Source organism: Sesamum indicum, linkage group LG12 (assembly GCF_026168435.1).
Source record: "Sesamum indicum cultivar Baizhima isolate 11 linkage group LG12, ASM2616843v1, whole genome shotgun sequence".
Taxonomy (NCBI): domain Eukaryota; kingdom Viridiplantae; phylum Streptophyta; class Magnoliopsida; order Lamiales; family Pedaliaceae; genus Sesamum; species Sesamum indicum.
In genome coordinates this window covers 8,656,716-8,683,152 of record NC_142668.1, presented here as the reverse complement: position 1 = coordinate 8,683,152, position 26,437 = coordinate 8,656,716, and the positions used below count along the sequence as shown (strand labels likewise).

Genomic DNA, 26,437 nt, shown 5'->3' with positions numbered 1-26,437 from the left:
AACTTAAACAAAAAAGGATTACAATAACCAACATATTTTTTAAACTGTTTAACTTTACTTACAATTGAAGTCCCTTTTATTTTTCATTGGGAGGCTAAATCTTATGAAAATCCTCTAGAACTACTCATTTTTCATATGCATGCAAATCGAAAAATTGATTTGAATCGGCCTATAGCTAGTGTTAAAGGGAGGACTAGGTAATTTGTCTTAATGAAAGATTGTCATATCCTATGATTTTTTATCTCTAGGTGCTTAGTTTTGAAAGAAATTTGTTACTATATGATGGATATGTCTTCTAATTTCCAGGGTACCTAAATGCATCCTACAGTAACCGAATAAATGGAGGCTAGGAAAGGTAGTCATTGAATAAGCAAAATTGCGTCCATGTTCTTCATTAATCAATGCAATCAACTTTTTGAATTTGTACCTGCTTTACTGCTTTCTTTGTTGTGTTGCTTACTGCGTTGCAACTGTGCGATTATCATTGTGTTGCTTTCGCATGAAAATAATCATTGTTGGACTACTAGCCCTATGGTGCCTATTTCCACGCTATCGAAAGACGACCCATGAGAGGTAGTATCAAATATAATGCATGGAATGTTGTATCATGTTTGTTGCGGTAGTGAAACTCGGCTCAAGTTGCTCCTCTGTACTTTCAACTAAGGATTCTCATGGTTTGATCATCAAGAATGGAAGGGTTGGTATGATCAACTAATTTAGCTTGCTACATGTAGTGTTGCAAACCTATTCTGGAGTTGATTGGATGTCAAGGGTGTAGGAAGGTCTCTTTTTAGTATGTAAACTAGGACTGTTAGTGAATAAATAATACCATAATACTCTATCCATACTCAGAAAAAATTTCATAGTCATACTTTACCCTAGTCAACGAGTAGAGGATCCTTTCCTACCCTAGACCCAATGAAATTAAATAAGTGGTGAGTGAATATAGGTAGAATCTTAAACCTTAATATATCTATGGGTATGAGTATGATTTAAATACCCTAAAATACCAATGATATTGATTAGGGATGACAGTAGATGGGGTCTACGGTGAGTTTGCCAAAACCCAGACTTGACCTGCCAAAAACTCCTGGACCCAACACCTATTTTGTCTCAGACCCTATATCAATTGGATTGAATATGATAGAACAGTCAATATTTTCTAAAATATTTTAAAAAATATATTTTTCAAAGTAGTATTACCATAACTTTATAAACGAGACAGTAAAATTATCGATTGGTTCATTTTTTTGATAAATCTATATGTGCATGTTTAGGTATTGAAATATTCAAAATTTTAGGATGTGTGTCACTTATATATACATTAAAATATTTATAAATTATTCATTACTTTAATTTGTAAAAATATTAAGTTTACATATTATATGTAAATATAAATAAATTATACACTTTTTTATACATGTACAAATATATTATATATATATATATATATGTAATATACAAAATATTTTAAATTTTTAATACGGTGAATTTTGAATCCAAACCACTACAATCCAGGACCATCCGCCACCCAGACTCTATTCACCCACATTAATAAAATAATTGAATTTTGTCAATTCTTATTAAATCAATCAACTATGTTATCTTAATTAATATATAAAAATTATTAAATTTTTCTTTTTAATATGTAATATTTATAGTTTCTATGCATTAATAGTTAAACCAATTTGTCAAAGTTTTTCATCTTCACTCTCACAATAACTCTAAATTAACATTCTGATAAAGTAAATAAAAATTAGCTTGACGAAATTTAGAATTGTTAAACTCAAATAATACATGAAATAGAAGTTTTTCAAAATCAATTAAAATAAAGAACACAACACAAGAAGTAACAGATAAGACCCAGAGCCTATCCGATTTTTCTTGTTAAACTGCAATGGGTATTTCATTGGGTATGGTAAGAATAACGTATAAATAAAATGGTAATGGGTATTTTTCGAATAAGATAAATCCACATGTCTGCGAACATATAGTTGAAATTTCTCTGAAGGCCATGAGAAGGTTTTGAAGTAGATATTTTACACCATTTCGGAGACTACATTGGAGCTGGACAGCAGTGGTCTGGTTATGGGGGGAATTGTTGATTTGGTTCACTGTAATCGGTCTTCAATTGAGATCCTGCTTTCTGCACATGATATGTGCTGCAATAAACCATGCTGCAAAACTAAATCCAAAATCAGTCTTTCTTTCTTTCTTCTCCGACCTGTCTTACCCCACAACCAGCATCATTCCCTGCCCCTGCCCCTGCCCCTGCCCCATTAACATTTCCTAGTAAACACAACTCCAAGAATGAAGAAAAGAAGTGAGAATCTAAAATACGCCTCCAATTTACTGCAGTTAAGGGAAACATCCATCAAAGAAAACAGGGCCACAGATCAAAAGATAGGACAGACCTGCTCTAAATGGTCACAAGAACGTCTTCAAACAGAGACGCAAGCAAAAGGAGCACTCTCCTCCAATATAAGACTACAGTAGATATCAAGGATTCGTGGTGCTTCATTTCCACAGCAAATTTTCTTTTTCTTTTGCATTTTCCATTAACTTTGAAACAAAAGTAGAGAGGTAGAACAGTAAACACTGCACTATTACCTAAGAATGAATACAAATTAGAAAACCTAAAAAGAATGAAAAGGCAATGTAACTGTACACAAGAATTAATGTGCTAAACAAATTATGATACCTCAGACTCATGACCAGCTAACATTGGAGACAGTCTAAGTATTATAAGAATCCTGAAGGGACTTCCCTAATATGCCTGCAAAAATTTCAGCTGTCCCACATGGCCTGGTAGATGGCAGGTCTATGCTTCAACCAGTGTACCATTTCTTTGTCGATTGTAGCCTTGTGTAAAACAGCATCTAACATGGGACTGCCAACGACTTTCATAGAGCTCTTGAATGACCAGATCCGATCCTTCGGCCACGGCCTCTGGGGCTGCTTCTCCTGGCGAAGCAAACAAAAAAGTATTGCAGATGTATGTTTGTTTGACATTTATATACTTGCATATAAAACAAAAGACAATGCTATTTAAAGTAAAAATATACAAAAAGAATTACATTTAGTTTTTACTTTTAACGTATATGAGTTGAAACTTTTAATGTCTGAGAAACTAAAAGAAAAAAAATGAATTTGTAGTAATTATTTTTCACTAGCAACATTATCTTTCTCATTTTTAGAAAGTCATCTCAATACTACTTTTTCCAAAATTGTTTTTGAAAGATTTAATACTTCAAAAATATAAAGCTGAATCTTTCTAATCCATGGGCTGGCCTGAGTTAGGTTTGGTTTCTGCTCAAAGCTCAATTTGTTGTCAGCCCCTAGTTCAGAGTCAAGTTATCGGGGGGTACCCCTTATGCCAAACACACGAACAGCAAAACAAGAGAGTACAAGCAGAGCTCACCATCCTTGCAAGCATAAACTTCACCGTCCTAGGACCATAAACACGCTGACGTGATGGTTTTTGGACTTTGGCATAGAAGGAACCAACATCAGGCAAAGATAAGCAACCCCTACTTGCTTTAGCCAGGGTAGCATCAGGTTCAGCGTTTTGGTTATGCCAAAATATCAGCTGTCCTAAACAATATGTCTCATTGTACGTCTTGCAATATTCATGAACACCTGAACCCAACTTATCAGCATACTTTGGACCAAGGTCAAGTGGAGTGATGTAAACAGGTGGAGAAGTTACTGATTTGTATTCCTGCAAGATGTAACTTGAATCAAAAGAAAGAAAACGAGCCATCAACTGAAAAAGCATCTTGACTTCAAGTTCAGCACAATTAAAAGCACTCACTCTTATGCTGAAAAAGCATTTCGTGTAAGCATACATGTGTATCAAATCAGCAGCAGCATCATGCCGACTTTTATATGTACAAGGAAGGTTCCGCACCTCGTCCCTCAACCTGAATAATATGAACAAATTTTATAGTAAAAGGAATATATTCTAAGATTAAGATGCTTAAGCTCAGTTCACGTAAATTACCACAATAAAGATTTCCGTAGCTTCATCTCTGTGTCATCATAACCAGAGGGATCATGGGCATGAATCTTGGCCTTGAGGTCCCTCAACGTGGCATCCTCCATATGAGGAGCCATGCAATGGATAAGTTCCTCCACCAATGACCCTTCTCCTTTCCAGAGATAAGAAACTGCTTCTTCAGGGCTAAGCCTTTGCAGTGGAGGTGGGGCTTTCTTCGGGTCACCAAAAACACATCTCATAACATACCTCACCTACAGGGGGTACTTGGAAATTTAGAAATTTTATAAGCTGAGTCTTTTATCTATTCCAACTTTGATGGCTTATCATAAATCTTAATTATTTCTTAAGGGTCTCTTGGGAATTGAGTAAATGCAGGAAGTATGCTAAGAGAAGAAAATCAGCTACCTTGTCAATTGTAAGAGCCAAATTCTGAAGCCTTTGATTGTACACACCCTCCGCCTGTACCAGTTAAAAGAAAGTTGCAATAACGCATTTAACAAATTGCATGTGCATACCCATGCATATAAACATGGAGAGAGAGCGAGCGAGTAAGCCAGAGATGCAAAGAGAGGGACATTAACCTGAATTTCAGCATCACTCTTCTCAACCTCCATGTGTATTTCAGCAAAGTATCTCTTTTTTTCCTCTATATTATGCCTAAGAATCTCATTAGGGAGTTTCGTCCTCTCAAAATTTATAAACCTCACCTAACAACAGAAATCCGAATATCAGGAAACGTCCTGAACTTTTGATTCCAAAGCAAAAAACTATAGAGAAGAATGATTACCAAACGAGCAGTATAGGCAATCAGCCAATCAGGCAATCCCCCAAGCAAACAACTGCCAAGTCCGGCTTTGCCCAATTCAATATAATCTTCTTCAGATACTGAATTCAGTTCGCAAGCCTCTAGTAGCAAACAATGCCGATCAAGTAATCCATGGTGCTCTTTCAGCACCTAGCATCCACAATAATCAAATATCAATTTATGCAGCCAAAACCAAGAAATGTCGTTCCCCAGAACTTAAAAACTTAATGCATAAGGCAAATAGAGTTCAGCAAAGAACATCAAACTCCTGAATCTGTAATGCTAACAACATAATGATATTCATTCAAATCCTTTACCTTCTGGAATGCCCCTTCACCTGTTAGATTTAGGTAACTCCCACGGCAAACCTGGTTGCCGCATAAACAAACAGAAGCTTCGTACTCTTCCTTACTCTGCAGGCAATCAATAAGTAAAACGGAAAAAGAACCCTCAAATAAACAAACAGAAGATTCATGCTCTGCTCTCCTTTCTCTGCAGGCACTCAACAATTACAAACTAAACAAAGAAAATCCCAAACTTAAAAGTGGCACATGCCACTGACCTCAGTAACAGAATTGTAGTCAAAGGTGATTTCTTCACCGTAAGAAATCGGTCTTACAGAATAGATCCCAATCTGGTACTGACCATCAACAGCAGTGACCCTGTTATCAGAAAGGAGAAAGAAATGGATAATGTTGCTAGATACATTATAATCATTCCTATTGCACTAAACCGACATATATAAAGTCAAAGAGATCATGGTTTGGCATACAAGGATAATCCTTGAATTTTACAACTCCATTTTCCTGCAATTCTAAGGCTAAAAATTGAAGGTAGAAAACTTCTCCCCATTTCCTTGTGTTGTCTACTCTAGCTACAAAAGAAAATTTAGCATAAAACTCACAGCATTTTGTAGGAAGACAAGTTTTTAATGATAGTTAAGGTTTTAAAAACAAATGTCCCCTTAGTTATAAATAAAAACAACACACAAAGAATATCAAAACTGGAAAAGAGAAACGGCGTGAAAAGCTTATGAACTCTGGATAAACCAGCGTACTCTTATTATTTATAAACTAATTTCATACACATACAAATCCCTAGGACCAATATTGTCAGTGTTATTCCCCAAGAGGAGATACAGTGATACCTCAGAATGTGTAAACTAAATCCGCCACATAGTACTTGGCACAGAGTACTCACTTTACTAGTTCATGTGACAATAACATTTTGCAGGAGCATTCATAAGGAATCTACAGATAATATGCAATAATGGCTCACACATGAAGACTAAGAGCATGTTGAGCAACATGATGGTGCGATTTATTAAATAGCTAAGAGAAGTCAGCAACTACAGCAAGTACAAATGCAACATTATTGATAATCAATGTTGTCATTTATCAGAAAGGTCCCCTAACCACTCAAACCAACACCATAAAACTTTCAAAAGGAAATCAAGAGTAGCACATAAAATAAAACCATCTTGTACTTACTTTGCCTCACAATTAGGTCTACAGGAGTGACAAATCCGACTTGCATAGTTTGCCTTGTGCATTGCATCAACAACAACCAGATCATAGCCATCAGCATCACCCTGTGTCCAAAGATTTAAATTAGCCCGACATCACAGACGCCATGGGGGTGAAAGATAAAGACAAACGGCAGCAAATTTTTAGATTTATAAAAGCTGAAGCAAAGACACTTCCACTGCTCAAGCTTTGATTAGGCATGACTTAGAGGATTAAAACATCTCAGGGCTTGCGCACTTATTCTTTCCAATTTTAGGATTATGTAGGTGTTTATTAACTTACTGAAAAAACACTCTAGGGGATTTGGGAATTTATATTGCGGGCTATTTCTGTTATACAAATGCAAGAACCTAACAGCAGGCATATTAGGACTTCAAGTTTATCCAGAGCAATGAATCCATCCTTTCGATATAATGCCAAAAGGGTTATAGGAGGCTCTACATTTAATATATGGTCTTTAGTCCTTCATCCCTTCAATTTCAATTTGTTCTTAAACTTTTGCAAGAAACCATAATCAGACAATAGAACCTGCTTTCTTCTAGACAAGAAATTGTGCACTTTTATTATCACAAGTTATTGTATATGAAGCACACATCAGAAGCCAATAACCAGCATCTTCATTCCAAACTTTCAATTTCTATCCTTAAGAACCCTTCTCAATCGTAACAATTAGCAAGCAAGTGATGTAATATCAAGAACAAGTTGGAATACCTATTATTTTACACACATCTGCTGTCTACTTCACCAGAGACAACAACACCATCAATCGTGATGTACAAAATTTAATGAATTGATTCATGTAATCAAATGTAAGGTACCTTGGGCCTCTCCAGATATATGTTGTAGAACTCTGGTGCTGGATCATTATTGTTCTTTTGTAAAGCACGGATGCCATCTTGTTTCTCAAACCATTTCCACGTAGGATAAACCTGTGACCACAAAAAAGAAAGGTCGGGAAATTTTAAAGCATTTATCTACAGGAGCAAGGATCAATGCGTACATACAGGTAAACATATAACAAGGAAAGAAAAAGGTTATAACCCCCAGTTAAATACCAAAAGGCAAAGAACATATGAATATCACTTGGAAGTACAACTAAACACTGATATGCCAGATTGGAATTACAGAATTAAGTAGCAAGGAAGAGACAAATGTAACAGCATCTCTCAGTTAGAGCAATCTTCTAGTTAGAGCAGCTCCAGAAGACCTTGCCTAACCTTGAAACTTCACAAACGCTCCTTGACCCCCAAGGAAATTTGGATAAACAGGGAAATATGCATTATACAATGTCCAGATAGAAAATACATTGACTTTGTTAAGCTAATATCTAGTGGAACATACACATCAGACACCAAACTAAACCAAACAGCGAAGTTTGGCATATTCCTTGCAATGTATACAACAGCAGATCCAACAAGACTATGGAAGTTTCCAAATGTAGGATGATGATCTGCACCATTAACAATTTCTCAGCTGATGACTAGCTCTTATTCCTCCTCCACACTGGAAATATACTTAACATCCCTCCCCGCCCCACCCCTCTACCAAACAAAGAAAAGCAACAAAGAACAGAATAAATAGAATGAAAAATCAAATTCTAAATTAACAAAAACAACCATAAGGTCTAAGAATGTATAGAAAAGCATATGTGAGAAAAAGTGAAACAGCAAGTTGACATGAAGAATTGCCAGAAAAGATATTATCATAAGTTAGGTACACCATCGTTTTCGCTAACTTCGTCTAGAATCACTTAAGCTTAACTCTGACCCCTAGTTCTTGGATACCAATCATTGTAATTAGAACCATTAAGAACAGTTTCAATGAGAAGGTCAAGATCATTTTACATCTGGATTGGGTGTAAAAGGTAATAATACTGGAGCATTACCTCTCCCAGAAACTCAACAATAAAATCATCTTCACTGAAACCACCTTCTTTGTTGCAAACAACTCCAAGCCCCTGATTAGAACAACATGTCAGAGAGCATGAACTAACAGAATGAACTCATTCACATGGTGTTTCAACAACATAAGAAATTGATAATAATAATAATAATAATACAACTGCAAAATAATAAAGTTAACCTTTCTATAAGCAACATAATTGTCCTCAGGACGACTATCAATGGCCTTCAGTATAAACTGACAGAGACGCATGGTTCTTCTGTCACTATTTTTCTCAGCATTGTCTAGTATCTCTTCAAATACAGGCTTCAAAGGATAAATCATCGGAGTGTTCCCAGAACCAGTAAAGTTCCTGACTTGCTTGTTGAGAGTGCGAAGGAGCACTTCTTCAATGAAAATATGCTTGTCAACAAGCGACCAATCTGATTCCTCTGGCATGGAATCAAGAAGAAGATTATGAGTGTATGGATCTATGCCATAAACTTCTTGTTCAATCACCTCATCTCCCAGGAATTTTCTCGGTTTATAATCCTTAACCTCAGGAATTTCCATGTCTGATTCCTCAGTGCCATTTCTTTGTGCATTGAGTTTCTCAGCATAATCTTCTGGCAAAGACACCTGCATTTTTCTTCTAACTTCCTCCTCATCTGCTACAATGATGTAGTGATCAATAACTTCATACTTTCTTGTGACAGGAGGGACAAGGCCTGCCTTCGTCATGCGAGCACCCCATTCTCGCTCATCAGCCAATGAATCAAACCCGTCATCAGGTGCAAAGTATGTCTCCCCTCTAGACTCCCCAATGGCACCTTCTGAAGTGTATCCCAAGTCGCTTTCTGTTTCTGAAGCAGTGCTGATGCTGTCTGCCGTGCTTCCATCAGAAGATTTGTCAAAGTCATCAGATGTGTCACTTCCTGAATGCAAGAACTTTTTGTTCAATTTGGATAATCGCCTTCTAATTTCTCGATCAGAAGCATAATCTCCAGAATCAAAATGTCCATTCGTGAATGGAGGGCCATTGCCCCTGTATGACTGCTTCCTTTCAGAAACTTTAACAAGGCTCTTCTTATACTTTGAGGAAGAAGACGAAAATCCAGGAGGTGATTCATCTTTCCAAGATTTCATCATGTCTCTTGCATAAGCTAACTTTGGAGCTTTATCCAAGCTTGTAGCTAGTCGAATAAATAATGTAACAATGCGATTCATGTCTCGCGCATCACCCCGATTTTTAATCCTGAGATCATCATATATAATTTCAACATAAGCCACTTTTTCCATTGATCCAGAAAATAGGAGCATGACATTTCTGTTTAATTTACATCAACTATGCAACTACTTTTCCCTATATGTGACTATGGCTATGCCTGATCATGAATCAATCAAGGCAGACAAGGACAAAAACTTGTCAAAAGGAAGTTAGTAAAAATTGTTAAGTTTTTTCAGCCAGAAAATATGATGGTCCAGTTATTTGAGTTCCTAAAAAGAAACTTAAACCAAAAGGCCCTGGAAATAAACAAAATGGCCAGCTAAGTCATTACTGAGAAGTATGAAAGAGAAATAAAGTGATGCTCAAAAACTACAAGAATTCAATAGGAAGTGCTGTATAAAGGAAATACTTTATGTAGGACAGAAACAATAACTGAAATAAACAGCTGCAACTGCAGTGGGATATTCTTAGACCTAACCCACGCCTTTCAAAGCTACAGTTAACAACTGAAAGTTACACACAAGACTTACTTAATTGCATCCCGACACATGCGACTGATATCCTCTTTGATAGAGTCCAAGCCGCGAATAACATAATATCCATTTCTCATTCTTTCGTCAATCTCTGCAACCTGATGAACAAAGAAAATACGGATGTATAGCTATCAAAACATGTTGGAGGAGAACATTGCCAAAAGATAAACATAGATAAATAGAAAGATAACCAAATCAAATAGTGTTAGCAATACCTTAGACTCAAAAAAGTCAAAGGTATTTTCACTCATGATGTCCCGTAGACATGTAGCAATATATCCCTCCATTCTCTTGTACCCATTTCCAGTCTTCTTAATAGCCAAACGCCTCAATTGAGCATCTCTAGATAGAATGGACGAAGACTTTCGAGCATCAAAGAGCTTGGACCGTTTGTACAAGCTCCGACGAAATAACTGATTAGCAGAGTCCCTTTTATCTGAGCTTTCTAAATATTCTTTCAGTCCACTGGAGTCATCCATCTGGTTAGAAGCTGAAGAACTCCTATCACTTAAGTGATTCAGGCTTCGAATTTTTACATGAGGAACACGATTCTTGACCCAATTAATATTAGGGAACTTGCAAACCAAATCTTCAAGCTGCGGGCAACCTCTGACATCTATAGATGACAAAAAAGGGAATGACTGAAGAAGTTCCTCAAGCATGCCAGAAGTAATGCCAGTACAACCACGTAATAATAAGGAAGTAATCTTTTCTTTCTTGTAACCATTCTGCAGATTACAATATAAGTCAGATAAATGTACAAAGTGATAACAAGCCTAGGAAAATGTAATTCTTGCTCCCAACCAACAATACAAAAGGCAAATAATTGAAAGAAAGAAAACTCAAGACCAAAAATGTAAAAGAGTAGTAGAAGCATAACTTACCATTATTTTCAAGACCACAGAGTCGGAGCAAGTAGGTGCAATGGCACCAAAGTCAACCTGTCGAGAGACATCTTTGTAAAATTTGACTACTGATTGCCAGTGCTTGCAAGTCAAGGCCGCATAAGAAAGTGACTTAATATCAGCTCTAAGAAAGTGAAATACTCGTGCCAGAACATGGCCATCAAGCAGATCCCAGCTTCCCCTCTCAACTTCAGAATCCACTGCATCTCCTTTTCTGAAGGTAACATCACCACACAAATCGTCGAACTCACACTCATCATTCTGAAAAGACAGCACATCCTCTTCCATCTCATACTCCTCTTCAGTCCCATTTATCCTAGCTCTTTTGCTAGGGCGGAAGTGATCTGCAAAATTGTTTGTGGAAACTCAAGTAAAATGCAATGGCAAATATAATATGTATCATGTATAACACAACAAATAAATTTAAGGATATCTTCCAATCCCTCAGATATTTTATAAGTAGCAAAGAAAAAATCCTCCATTCCAGAACCCACACATTATGTAAGTATAAAACTACAAAACCTGCCAGGAGGTGCAAACATAGTTCTTAAAGGCGCATGGGGCGGCGTGGCGCAAAGGTCCCCTAGAGAGCGTCACGCGCCTTTTTAAAGGAAAGCACATAATTATAAAAACAATATATATATTTATAAATATAATTCTTTTTACATCAACAATGCATAATTAAATATAAATACTAGAAATTATTTTAATCATTGTATAAGTTAAGACTTATGGATTATTTGTGTATATCTTCTTTATTTCTTAGGGACAAATAGGTTATTTTCTGTAGTTATCTCAAAAATCTCATCTAATATATATTAAGGTTGGGTTATTCAATAATATATATAAAACATATTATTTTTTCCTCAAGAGCATATTATTTCTTTCTCAAAATGGTATCTCAGCAGCTCCTATAGAAGTATATAGATAAATATTTCCTTTTTTCTTCCTTTCCTGGTTTAAAACAAAAAAGGAACAGAGAGAACAAAAATAAACAGGGAGAACCAAAAAGCCGCCATGCTGCTCGGAACCCTAGCGCCTCACAGGCCTTTGCACGCCATTTACAACTACAGGGGCAAACACCACATATCGTTTCACAAGTACAACTTACAAAATCTAAAACATAAAGAAGTAAGAGAACAAGCCAACAACTTTGCCATTTTTCTTTTCCCGAGCTTTCATTTATTTTTTAAAATTATGTTTCATAAGGTGGCACAAGGCAGGGACGTGATAGAAGGTATATCGGAAGAGAACAGAAAGTTGAATGTAAAATTAACGAGAAGACTCATACCTGAATGGTAAATGTGTTTCTCAATCTCTTTCTTTGGCTGTCTGGCATTGATCCAAGGATCAAGGACTTCATTTATAGCAGCAGCAAATTCCCGACTCTTGTATGACTTCATTACCAATTCGTGAAGCTTTCCCCGAGTATATCCAATAAACTGTGGATGTAGGCCATGGAAACTACTGGAGATTCTCTGCATTTCGCTCGATTCAGCAGCACTTGCTTTATTACAGGAAGCTGCATTGTTCTCATGGTCAGAAATTCTAGACGGCTCACAGGGAAGAGTAACTGGAACCCAAATTTTATCTTGTTTTCTGAAAACACTGCTGTGTTTCTGAATGACACCTTGATCTGCCATTACTTGCAGTTCTGAAAATGATAGAGGTCCTCGCTCATGCCCAGCACCATCGAGGAAGTACCACTCACCCAAATGCAACTTCAGCTCTTCTACTTTGCAAATACGATCCCTGGGTATACTGAAGTATGAACTCTTCTTTCTAGAATCCTGTGAGCACTCTTCATGAGCACCCTTTGACTGAACATCTTCTGATGACCTCTTTGTATCAACAGTTGCAGAATATGGCCGGGAAGACCTTGAAGAAAATCTTTCTTTTCCTCTAACCTTTACACGGGGTTCAGACACAAATGAACCATGGTCCTTCACCACACATGCATTTATCCTAATCACTGGAAGCATCATTCCTCTAACCCCCCTGACAAAAGTAGCTCTAGTTTGGCTTGACCTGCTCATACAGCTGGAATCATTCAACTCATCAGTAGAGGTAAAAGCCCATAGTGGCAGGTCAAGCCTTTTGCTCTGAGAAGGGTAGTACAGTTCATCCTTTTGCTCCCACCGAGGATCTTCATACCCAGATTTGGGCATCTGACACAGGGGATAGCCATCATTGAGAACAAGCTTCCTCCTCCAAGGTCTGTCTTGAGTAGCTTCATCATTCCTCTTCCAATCACATCCCTTGCATGCCCATTCGCCAGAAAAACTTGCACCAGTGTCGCTACATGTAAGTGCATTATCCTTCTCAGAGGAGGCAATGGGCCTTGATTCTGCAATGTCTTTACCATTATGTTCTGAACCACTTCGCCAACTCTCAACACCTCTCTCCTCTGAATGCTCATCCGAGTCCTGTTGATGCCTAGTATAACCTGCGAATGCCCGCAAGAACTTGCTTAAATAAGCAGCATTTGAGTGTAGACAATTGAATACTTTAGCCAAAGACTATATAATAGCTACAGTCAACTGAAGAGGAGCAAAAATAACACGTAAATTGGAATCATCTTCTTCAAGAGAGCTGAAGTACCAAATGATGTAAGAGATGGTAGTCATCTCAATAAATCCACATAGACAATGATGCAATGTGCATGGTTTTGAAACAGCTTAAGAAATACTCCCAATGCAAGCATGACACTATTAACACCAAAATCCAAACAAAATTCATCATCAGAGTGACAGAAGTAAAATAACTGACCTCATTATCTATATTATATGAATTTATTATAAAACTGAATAGACAAATGTTGGTCTGGATGATCTGTCACTTGACAGCCTCTTCATATTTGAAATGAGTGCTACTCCTCTCATTTTTTCTATCTCCCAAGTCTCCCTCTTTTTTGCTCTCTCCAATTTATTGGTTTCTTTCTTAGGTCTCGAGCTAATACCAAAATATCATCTATAGTTGCTCATCTCCAACTCGGGATTTTAAATTGATATAAAGCTACGCAATAGCACTTGATTTTTCCAATTTCCAGGTTCCATCTATGGGATACCATTATCAAGAGTCCAGAATTACTACTTATTATTGTTCACATGAAACTAGGTTTTTTAGAACCATTGGAAGTCAATGGAAATGAGTGCAACAATGGCACAAAACATTTTCTGGGAAACAAATCCTGATACATCTAAAACTATCAACAGTACACAGAATGTCAAAATAAGTCAAACTACATATGAACGCGTTACTGTTAGCAACAACCACTTTGAATTTATTGTAGCATGAATAAGAAAGCACCAGAAAGCAACAGAGTAGAGATGAACATGCAAAGCTCTGAAAAAGATAGAAGGTTATAGAGCATAATCTCATGAATGCAGTTCATAAGCAACCATATAACATAAATCCTTGCGCCACCCCAAAAGTATTAGTTAACGGAACAGCTATGAGTAACCATATCAGGCCACATAAAGAAGACTGTTAAAGACTAGGATATAACAACAAATTAAAAATAAGTACCTTCCATCTTACCCCATCTTTGTAACTCCCCATGCTCAGATGTAATTTGCAGCACTTCTGCAAGAAATATACAAAAGACAGATTAATCTACTATGAATACAACTAATAAAGAAAATTGAAACTTTTAACTTTCAGGAAGACAGGACTTGAACTTTTTATAATTTTAATGTAGAAAAATATTAATAAACCTTCAATTCAAAATTTAGATTTTCTATCTGCTCTAGAAAATGTTTTATTTAATTCATGCCATTGACTAAATGTTGCCAGGTGGCAAAAATAAAATAAAGGCCTTCATCTCATATATCACCACCTGGCATATTATGGGTTTATTTCTTTTTCTTTTTCTTTTTTGGTTTGGTAATTACCACGAGTCTTATTTCCAGAATGAGAGAAGAAACCAATTTCTGAAGATAAACAATATAACAAGATGTGCATACCAGCAAGCATCTCAACTTCCTTGCCGGGAATTAATTTGACATCCTCTAAGAGTGCTCCAACTCTGTCATCAATACGTAATTCTTCTTCAGGTTCAGAAACAGCTGAATTCTCCTTGGGGCAGAATATTGCATGTGCAGAAGGGCCCAATATTTCCTCATTACCAGATACTCCATTCCCATTATCTCCCAGTAGATTGCCAGGAGCCTCGGGAGGACAGACAAGTTGAGTAACTGTGTCGGGAACAATTGAATGGAAGTTTGCAGTAACCAATGGAGAAACCGCTTTTTCAACAGTTACCCACCTGTCACTGTCCAGGTGTCTGATCAAGTGATCTGAAACAAGATATCCCTCCTTGAGAAGTGTCTTTAGATCAGACAATTTGGAAGGCCCACGCTCGATACCAAAGTGATCCAGGTAATACCACTTTCCTGCAACTGCATTTTCCACCAGAGGGGCATGTGGTGGAGTGTCACATATGTCCATGTCTTCTTCCATGGATGCTGGCTCTTCCGGAACCCCATTTTCCTGAGAAGATGCTATACTTTTAAGTGCAGGGCTCAGTGAAAGCTCTCCATGATGACACAGATTGTTAGCAGTTTTTTCAGTGGAAACATTTTTATTATTCAGATTTCCAGTATCTGGTGATTCTTTAGCTAAAAACTGCGCTTCCCTTCCACCAGATTCTGTCATCAGATTAATCTTTCCTTCTTGCCCTTTGCTTGCATAATGACTTGGTGGTTTCTCTCCCACTCCAGCTTTTCGATTTGTTTCCCGATGATCACAGTACGTACCTCGATCATGTGGTGACCTCTCCAGGGAAGTTGGAGTCCGATCCCTAATATCAGAGTTTTGGTCATGATCACGGGGAGACCTTTCCACATAACTAGGACTCTGATACCTGTTATCGTGATGATGATTATGATCATAGGGAGACCTACTGCGATCATACTTTTGTCCCTGGTCATGCGAAGGTGTGCCACGGCGGGACGGGCTGCGATCCCGGTAATCATGGTAGAAAGCCCAGTTGCGGGGGGACCGCTCAGGTTGATGTGGACTGCTGTTATGCCTGTCATGAACTGCTCTAGATGACTCCAGATATTTAGAAGAGTACCTTTCAGAAGGAGTGCTCCTTGATGAAGAAGAAGCAGTTTTATACTGCCTGTCTGTAGTCCTACCAGAATAGTGATCTGATGAGAACCCAGAACGACTGCCATCATTAGAAATTTTCCGGTTTTTTGAAGTAGAGTATTCATCATAGTCAACTCGAAACTTCCTGTCACTGCTATTGGAATCGTTACCAGGCCGCTTTAACCGATTACTGAAAGAATGTTCTCTTGCATGGCTCTTACTATTTGTCACCTCATTCTTCAAAGAGCCTTCATTCCCCACTAATTTGGAACTGGTCTTCTGAGTCTTCTCAGTTTCATATCTGGAAGAGGACTTCCTCGAATGCTGACTGCTCCCAACACTTCTGCCAAGTTCTTTCTCACTCGAATACTTACCTGTTGAAGGTGGTGTCCACTCACGCTCACGATCACCCCTCCATCCTTTCTCTTTACCAGAAGGCGGCGACCACTCGCGATCAGCTTTCCAACCTTTTCCTCTACCAGAAAGTGGGGCCGGTTCAGTGTCACGGTCACCTTTCCATCCCCTTTCCTTAGCAGAAGGTGAAGTCCATTCCCGCTCACTTTTCCGTCGTTTTTCCTTAGGAGTGTCATACCTTCGTGACTTCGAGTAGCCATATTCATGAGTCCTGTTTGCAGCATCACTTCTGCACCACCTGTCCGGAACAAATTCCCCTTTCTCCAACTCATCTTTTGATGACTTCCAATCATTTTTCTCCACTTCAACACAGCTCTTTCGCCACTTCCCAGGGACAAATTCACCCTTTTCAATCTCACTCTTAATTTCATATCTTCTTACCGGTTTTTCAGGGACAAACTCCCCATTCTCGAAAGGCAGAGTCCCCAATTCACCCTCCTCCACTTCCTCTTTATTGTTGTCATTAGAAGCATCACCGTTGCAATTCGTCCCAGCAACTTCTTTATTTAAAATGCCAAAATCCTTCGAGCCCAATTCACTTCCCTTATCCTTTTTTGGCTTCATATTTGGACTTACTTTTGCCAACCTGGTGGAAGAGTTTGAAGAGGAACTGTGCTTTGTGTTGCCATTGGTCTTGCCCCCGCAAATTGAGAACTTCTCCATAATATGCTGTGAAGGCACGCATGCAACACCGCCATCGCCCATGGAAGGCCCCAAAATGAATCTTTTCCCTAGTGAAAACACCCGTAACCAAACCCTAATCCTCTTCTCCCGGGCTATCTATGCTCATGCTGTTCTTCCTCGTACTAGAGCCTCCCAATCCTCCTTCCTTAAAACCCAGCTGCAAAAGAAACAAAAAAACAATGTAAACAACACAAAATTAACGAACCCAAACAAAAACAAAACCACAAAATTGTGAAGGAAATGTAGTACGCCATTTAATTTCGAAAAAGGAAAAAAGAAAAAAGAAAAAGTAACAATTCCCCGAATTGGGTTAACGAATAATCAACAATGGTTAAGAAAGAACCGAACAAGGTCAAGACTCGTCGAAAAAAAATTGGGTTGGCTCTAGGGTTTTGAATCTGAAGACTTACGAGTTGGAATTGCGGAAGCAGAGTCGGCGTAGGATCGGAGAAGGAGTTTGAGTCGAGTGATTAGAATCAGGGATGAAGATAGTTCAGAGGATTTACAGAGAGGAGTTAATAGATAGAGCAGGGAGCGCAGCAGAGCAGACGCCGGATCGGTTGATGAGAGAAAGAATAGCTGAAGACGAATCTCTGTAAATTGTATTTCCCCTCCTTTTTTCCTTTCTTCTCTCCGTTTTTATATTCTAACTCGTTTGTTACAAAGGAGTTTAGCGCTTGGGCTTTGGTCCGAGAAACAAATAGTACAAGGCAAATTTATGTTGGGAGTTTTAAGTCTACGGTGTTTGCAATGCCTTTTGTTCATATTGTTTGCAATTGACGCCGTTAAGTTCCAACAGTTAATTTAAGAGTGTAATTGATATATAACAATTCAAAGTCAAATTCTACATTTTGATTGTTATTTGAAAATATTTATTTTTATAGAAAATTCTTATTTTTTTATACAGGGGATTAGTCGTTTCTTTTACCGTATTAGCTATTCCCAACATCTAAAAAATGAAAGTTTTTTTTTTCCTTGTGTTTCTTATATTAATTTAATATTTAGTTTTGATTGTTATCAAATTTGAGTAATTTTTGTATCTAGTATTAAGAAATAATATTATATGTATGATAAGAAAAAAGTGATATTTAATTATTTTATTAATTCAAAAAAAAAATTACTGAGTATTGAATAAATAATAATAGATGCACCAATTAAATACATTAGTCCATTTGATTGTTCGAATCATTTTTATTTATTTTGGCAGGAAAATATTATCTATATGTTTAACGAGACAATAAATTATTTATTACGTAAATAAATAATTTATATACATATATATTCAATAATATATGAGATATTTTATAAATTGCTTATAACCTTCCGTAAGTAATTCTAAAAACACTAATGTTATATAATTGAATACAACATATTATGTGCTTGCATCGGCTCAAATGATGAACCTTGAAAAATCAAGAGTGGTCATTAAGTTGGGGCGTGTTGGAGGAAATTCCTGCATGTGAGAGGCGCATGCTCTGTTTTCTATGGGATTATAATTGTAGGAAATGAATTAGGGTTTACATATAGTCTGTGTTTTTCCTTGTTTTTGTTGTTGTCTATTGCGCGCTACTGGCACATAAACCTTAATCGATGCTTGTGACTTGTGAATCTGTAGCACCCCCTACCCGCTATATCTAATTATTACTATTTCATCCTTTCTTTAATCAGAACTCATTCTATAAGTAATTCTCTTTCAACTCGTAAAATAAATTCTAATTTATCAGTATAATATATATATACCACAAAAGGTAATAGATACCTCCGAAAGTTTATATTCACCCTCACTAGATGTCTTCATGTACATAATCCTCAAGTAATATCATACCACAGCTTAAAACATAAATCCCGATAAAAGACCAGAATATTTGACAACCCAACAATCAAAAACTCTGGCTTCATATGTCACGGCTGACCCACCTAATAAAGGCAACGGCATCGCTCAATGTCCAATGTGGCTAATTAGTGTGACATATCTCCTGAAAAGTATGTGGCAAGGAATGAGCTGCCTACTCAATAAGTATAGCCAATTAGTTTATACATATACACAGGCAACAATTCACGTACATGCAGTCACATTTACTAACAGCCATTAGTCATATAACAACATCATATATAAGCAGTAATACATACTCACAACTATAAATCAATCAATGACACAATATTCGACATTATCGTTTATTAGTTAAGGGCCCTACTTACTCCAATTGTAGTACGTCAGTCAATGGTTTCGCCGGCCATCATCATATCATATACAGCACAAGATACCCATTGTGTGATATCCCCACACTCTTTTACTTCAGCTGTGTAGCAATATCAGCACAGGACAGCACAACAAATATGGTACCCCCACACCACTCTAGTGTGTAGTTAACAGCACAGGATATTTCCCGCTGCCCGGAATACCCCGGTACCCTACGCGCTATGGTACCTAACTTAATTCACATATTTTTCATATCACATCATCATCAATCACATTATCATAAACCATTGACTGTGTTCCCAACTAGGTAAGCATCATCTTTTATCTCAATTCACGATCATCATTCTCTTCTTTATAATAAGTACTCCCAATTTGGTTTCATACAACAATCGATTATATGATCACGTAATCATGCCACCCTCACGTCCAGCCATTACAAACACATATGACACATAATAACAATTCCATCGATATTAGGGTAATCTAACAAATAATCCACAACTAATTATATAAGCAATCAATATACGAAAGCCACGTATAATAATATAAAGCCAAGTCCACGATTGCATCCAAGAAACCAATATATATAATATATACAATACTACACATATAGATATATATATAAATCCAATTAGCTATACTTACCTTAAATTCCCAAAATGCTTTGATTGCACGAGGGACTGCTCAACCCTCTATTTTGTCGTCACGTCCTATAATAGAATATTATAGGTATAATTAATATGTTTAGAATATTATAACTCTAAATAAAATATTATATAATGTTCGTTCATTTCCTACCAATCTCTTAGTATTCCACTTATATTAAAATCCAAACCCCTATTCCATTTCTTTCAAATAACTACATTTTCTAAGCTTCTCAAACATATATTTAATTTATCAACTAATTCATAAGAATTCATTTAATCAAACCCCATATATATTTATAACTATCATTTTTTAATAACATTCGCAAATTATATTACCACTGAAAACCTCATTTTCCCTCTTTAATAACATAATATTTCTTGAATATAACTTTTCGAAATATTTCTATGAATTTTCTGTTAATTTATCGTTGCTATACAATTTAATTAAGCAGTAATACATAGAATTACATATTTGGTTAATCATTCCGATGGAATTGTGTAAATTAGCTACAGTAATAATTAAATCTGACAAATCAAATAATTTAATTACCCAATTATATCATTTTTATAGCAAATGTGATATTTAATTCAACATCAATTTAAATAGCCAAAAGTATAAAATCCTCCGATTAAATAGTGCACCGCTCAATATAAACTATATTTAATAAAAGAACTAATTAAATGATGGGTGTCGAATCCACCAAAAATAATTCCTACGAACACTTTTGTAGATGTGTGAATAGGGTCGAATCCACAGAGATTGGTTTTAAATTAATTCCTTCAAAAACAAAAATAATTAGGGGGAGTTTTGATTGGAAGAAGAATAAAACTAAAAAGCTAATAAAATTAAAAAAGATAAATATAAGAGAAGAGTATTCCAGTTAAAAATAGGATCACACTTAATTCCACCGTTGATCATAGATGCAAAGATAACAATTATTCATGATAGATAAATTGGTTATGGCAATTGGTACGACCTAACGACCTCACCTTTCCTTACTTTGTGGATAGTCAAGGAACGTCCGTTGACTAAATTCCTAATTAGTAAACAACCTTGGGAACGTCCTCAAGATTTAATTTACCGACAGCATTAAGAACTAGAAAGGCCCAATTCTAACCAATAAATTCCTACGAGGATTTATTTAAGTTAGATTGTGCATTCCCCACAACATAATCGAAAACTTCTACATAATCAATTATGTTGTGTTACCACTAGTTATAGAACTAAACAAACAATTACGGATTTGAAAGTTCAATTGGCCAAATATTCTTGACAATAAATCAGATTATTTGTAATAAAAGCACAGAGAACAACACAAATACCAATATGAATAAAAGTAGAAAGCATAAATTAGATCTCACAACCCGTTGGATTTAAGCGTTCACCAAGTCTTCAACCGGAATGAGAAATTTAGCTAGACATGCTCATGGACGAACGAATGAAAAGCAAAATAATATAAAAACGTAGAGAAATAAAAGAGTTCAAAAGTTGCCTCTTAAAGTGAATTACATCACCTATTTATAATAGCTAGATACCTAGTTCTACTAGGATTAGAAGTAGATTCCTAATTGAACTAAAAGACTTATACAGATAAAATCCTAATCCTAGTTAAATTCTTCCTTCATCAGAGGTAGCCCAAGCAGCTCCAAACTCTTGCCAAAAATTGAGTTTGAGTCTTGTTTAAATTTCTAGTTTGGTGCTTTTCTTCATGTTCCATTTCTTTTGTCCTAATGCTGTAAAATAATATTTAATTAGGAGCATTTGGTCACAAAATAGGCTAAAATATTATATAAAATAAGCACAAAATGAGATCCTATCATTAAATAATATAATTATATAAATTAATATAAATTAAAATAATAAAATCCGTACCTCTATCTTCGACAATGTGTGTGTGCGTCTGTGTGTGTTTAAGGTGTGTGTGTGTGAGTTTGTATTATGTGTATGTGTGTGCTGTATGTGTGCATATTAATATGAACAAGAGAGGCCCCACCGCCTCATTCTACACTCTCTCTCTCCCCTCAATTGTAATATTATTTTATATATTTAATTAAATTTTTTTCAAAATACCAATCACGTCTTTATTAATTTTCTTAATTAATATAATTTGCCTTCAAATATTATAACGAATTTCAATTTAACTCATTCAAGTTTTATTATATCCCAAATTCAATCTATAATTTATTTACTAATTAAATTTAAATTTCTAATAATTACCAATTAGTCTCCCAATTACGTGAAAAATTATACAGACGTCACAAAATCAATTGTAGTAATATAGGGTCATTCGTGTGGCCTATCGTCTTGTACCGTTCACATTGGTATGGTAGCCATTCATACTCCATTTCCACTTTGCATAGGATGGCCGTACCACTATTAAGAGACGGTAGCATGATCACTACGTGTTTGGTCCTTGATTACTGAATGTCAGTAAGCACACATACCCTTGCATAGTCTATTTTGGAGTAGGCTTTTGTGATACTATCCTGATACAAGGGCTTCCCAGTCCTACTAGTTACCAAGTCGAGTCCTTCTACCATCCAAATTTCCATTGATAGAGCTTTATCCTTATGGGAATAGTACAATGGTGCTTCTTCATTAGCATGATGCTTGGTTCCGAACATTGTCGGATGATTTGTCCTTGAAACAAGCAGGGGCCACCTTCTATAAGTTCTTCCATTTCCATGAGGGTTTTGAATCTAAAGAAGAAGAAGCCATTATTAGATGCTACCACACTTTATAGCCGAATCCCATTTGCTTTCGCATAGGCTTCCATATGGGGAAACTAGGGTTTCTTCCCCCAAAAAATAGCCACAACCATGTTATTCTTGTTCCGCTCACCTTCTTCCATCAACTGTACTATAGGCGTTATGATAACTTCACTATTCTGCTTCCATAGAGGGATCGTAGTTCTTTTCAGGTGGACTTTGTAAAACCTTCCGCAATGGGATCCATACAAGGTGCATGGTGCATATCAAGTTTTACAGCACCAACAAATATTTGAGGCTTGATGGGAGTTGTGTCCTCGCATCCCTGCCTTCCAGGTTGTTAAAGTGGTTTGTTATGAACTTCTATATCCCCCTTGACTTGCATATCGGGAACCGTAGGTGCAAAAATCCTAGCAGGCTCGTCGTGTAGTATGGGATGTGATTGTAAGGGTGAAGTAGATATCAGTGCACATCCCTCAGTGCAAACTTGGGATGCGGATGCCTCCGTTAGAACCCCCACTACTGCTAACGACCAGCCCGCCATATTTCTCTTTTGATCATAACCCTAACTTGCCTAACATGGACGTTTCTCGAGAATCTGGAAAGCATGATTATTAAACTGATATAGTCACTTTTCCCTTGTCTATTGCAATCCCTTATCCTCCCTTTTCATCCCTACCATTTTTTCCGTCAGAATTTGGTTAGTATAACTAATTCTTGTTTGCGACATAGTTTGAAACTTCTAAAGATATTTTTTCTTAATTTTGGGGTGGCATTGTCCATTAAAACTTCGACTATTGATCTCAAATTTTGATGGTATTTCGAATTTTATCAATTGTCATCTCTAAATTTGTGAATATTTTTAAGGGGGTTGAAGCAGCAAAGATCTTCTTAGAGGGGTTAATAAGACAAATTCCCACATTTCTTCTGTAACCTTCTGGTGGGCTATCCATGGATGACGATGATAGTGAAGAGAATGGAGCTGGGAGTGAGAGCGCAGTGAATTTCTGGAGTCTTGAAGGGCAGTTTGGGAAGAGAAGGTTAGCTGTATTTATACGCTGCAACGGAGAATTCAAATGAATAAAAGATCGGCACAAAGCCATCAGCACAGTGGCACATAGCCGCTGTGGTTATAATGTTATTGATATTTCCGAGAGTGTATATTCAATTTTTTAAAAAATAAAAATTATTTGTGTCAGTGATATTGATATTTATGGGGTTGCATGTGTAATTTTTTTTTTAAAAAAGATAAAAACTGTTTGTGTAAATAGATCATAGGTTAGTGAATGTAGATGTAGTTAACCCTAAAAATTTTTCAACGCACAAAGAACTAAAGTTGGTGATATAATTAATTAACTAAGACAGGATAAATGAGTTAATTGTATTTTAGCCGATTTGAAATTTATGGTTCCAACCCAATCCACCTAAACTTGAGTTGAGTCGAGTATAGGTTAAATTACATAACACCTCTGAAATTAGGTTAATTATATAGCGACTCCATAATACAAAAATTTACAAGCAGACTCATTGAGGTAAATTACTTCGCCACCTCTGTAGGGGTGGTCTTGTAATTTCATAAAAGGAAATGAAAATCACGTGATTAGACCTAATTTTATGAAATGTCAATACAATTTATTTTTGAATTTACGATGTTTTAACTTGAGTTCAATTTCAGTTGTGTTTAATTAAATATAAATAGATTTGTGGGCTCTAAACAGTCTTAAATGAGTTTATTTGTGTTCAAGTTTTTATTAGTGAGCAATTAATTAAAGATGTTATTATTAATGAAGCATCTCAAATAAATTACATGTATTAATTAAATAGTCCAAAAAGGCCCTCTATGATTATAACACTACAAAACAAATCATTCCTGTTAAAAAAAATGAAGAGTTGCCTACACGCGCTAGAGATGTGGGATACTATTTTGATCTATTCTTTACCTTTACATATTTTACTAAGAAAATATTACAAATACTAAATAATTAGTATTCATCAAATATTTATATGTAAATAATATTATTACATCAAAATTAAATTATGATACATATGAAAATATCAATTTTTTGGATTATTTTAATATTTATAAGTTTTTAAAATCACAATACATGATTTTATATGTTTCTAAATATTATTAGTTAATTTGGTTGTGTTGAATATATTTTGAAGGTATATTAATTATATAAATTACATTAAATAAAATTTAATTTTTTAATATTATTATATTTAAATATAAAAAATAATTAATTTAATTCATGTATTAACATTTATAAAATTTAAAAAAGAAATAAAGAACCACATCACTGTCTTCCCTGCCTCCGCTTCCACCTCACGACCAAAAGGAGAAAAACAAACAAATGAGAGAAGACAGAGATACATACCGAAAGTCATCCTGAGGACACCGCGGCGACGGCGACAGCGTCGCAGCCTTTACCATGGATTATTACCGACAATTCTCCGCCGTTTCTTGATATAACTTCCGGTTGTCCTTCGGATAACGCCACCGCTTTCAACCTCTGGCGTCGGGCCGTCCTCATCGATTCCCTGAAGCTTTGGCTCCCAACACGCTGTCTTATTCCTGGACTTGATGACTTTCACTGGTCTTTCACTTTCTCCCTCCGTCCTCTGCCGCCTGGCTTCCGGCGAGGGACTCACGGTGGCTCCGCCGCCCCCAACACGATAGCAAATATGGCAGGGAATTTCACGTCTGATGTAGCATAAATGTTAGTAATGTATAGCATAGTGAAAGAGCAACACCGCAGGGATTTTATAAGTATAGAGATATTACGCTGCGGCCATCTGATCTAAATATATATTATATAGTTAAAGGGGTGTTGGGTTGTAGTTTTCTGTTGTCGGCTGAGGTTTTGGTGGGCCGTAGTTGCCGACGGATTGATCATATCCATAAACCAATATTCTGTCCATCCAAAATTATTCATCACATCGTAATTATTGTGAAAAGATATTATTTTTGTGTCCCATAATTAGGTTCTAATTAATTTTGGTTCCAATAATTATAGGAATTTTATTTATTGACGAAATTTTATATTTGTGTCATCTTTAGTCCCATTGCTAAATAATTGATGGAAATGATAATCTGAGACTCACGTGTTAATAAGCGTTTTGGAGGAAAAAGAGGTATGTGTCTTTTATAGAAAAATCTCATTTTTGGTCTTATAACTTGGGCTTTGTTCAATGTTTTTGGTGCTGGTGATTACGAGATTCTCATTTTAAGGATAATAACTAATGATTTTTCTCACTTTCCGTCTTGTCGTTAAATATTTTATGGAAACGGCCACATGGTATTCATGTGGTCATTAAGTTGGGGGGTGTTGGAGGGAATTCCTGCATGTGAGAGGCGCATGTTCTGTTTTTTTATGGGATTATAATTGTAAGAAATGAATTAGGGTTTACACCATTTGAATCCTTCGAAACTGGCAAGAATTGAACTTCTCAGACTATATATATGGCTTCAACAAGAGATTCAAATGTTGCAAAATCAAATATTATGTGTTATCACAGTAAGAAAGCATGTATCAAAACCTTGTATATGAGATCGAGTCGGGGAAGTCTATGGTCATGACAATATCGCAATTCGGTTTGAGTTTTCACGTGGGAAGACCCGCAAATTTACACAAGGGCGAAAAAAGTGATGCTTGGGTTCTTTCACAAGTTGGATAAAATGAAAGAAGAGTTATCCATAACGAGAAAGATCAGGATTTTCCTTCAAAATGCCCACTTAATCGCCACGTGAGTATCACTTGGCCAATTCTATTAATTATTTAATGGCCACGTGAGTACCAAAAATGATATT

The 26,437-nt window shown here is 36.3% G+C and overlaps 1 protein-coding gene across 3 annotated transcripts; it reads right to left on the bottom strand.

The window, feature by feature from the left end:
- Positions 1-2,520: 2,520 nt before the first annotated feature.
- LOC105178519 (histone-lysine N-methyltransferase ATXR3) lies at positions 2,521-25,489 on the bottom strand. 3 transcript variants are annotated; one of them, XM_020699389.2, is made up of 20 exons: positions 25,005-25,489; positions 14,844-17,227; positions 14,407-14,463; positions 12,170-13,324; positions 10,858-11,222; positions 10,189-10,701; positions 9,971-10,071; positions 8,414-9,467; positions 8,217-8,288; positions 7,150-7,260; positions 6,296-6,396; positions 5,368-5,467; positions 5,123-5,218; positions 4,788-4,955; positions 4,582-4,707; positions 4,406-4,459; positions 4,004-4,251; positions 3,815-3,923; positions 3,422-3,721; positions 2,521-2,964 (listed from the first exon to the last, which is right to left on the bottom strand). In XM_020699389.2, exons 2-20 carry the CDS (start codon positions 17,089-17,091, stop codon positions 2,788-2,790), a joined length of 7,155 nt encoding a protein of 2,384 aa, XP_020555048.2. In that variant the 5' UTR covers positions 17,092-17,227; positions 25,005-25,489; the 3' UTR covers positions 2,521-2,787. The 3 variants fall into 3 exon arrangements, with proteins under 3 accessions (XP_020555048.2, XP_011100310.2, XP_011100311.2); XM_011102008.3 differs by lacking the exon at positions 25,005-25,489 and adding an exon at positions 17,481-17,742; XM_011102009.3 differs by lacking the exon at positions 25,005-25,489 and adding an exon at positions 17,481-17,742 and having other exon boundaries at positions 14,419-14,463.
- Positions 25,490-26,437: the final 948 nt, after the last annotated feature.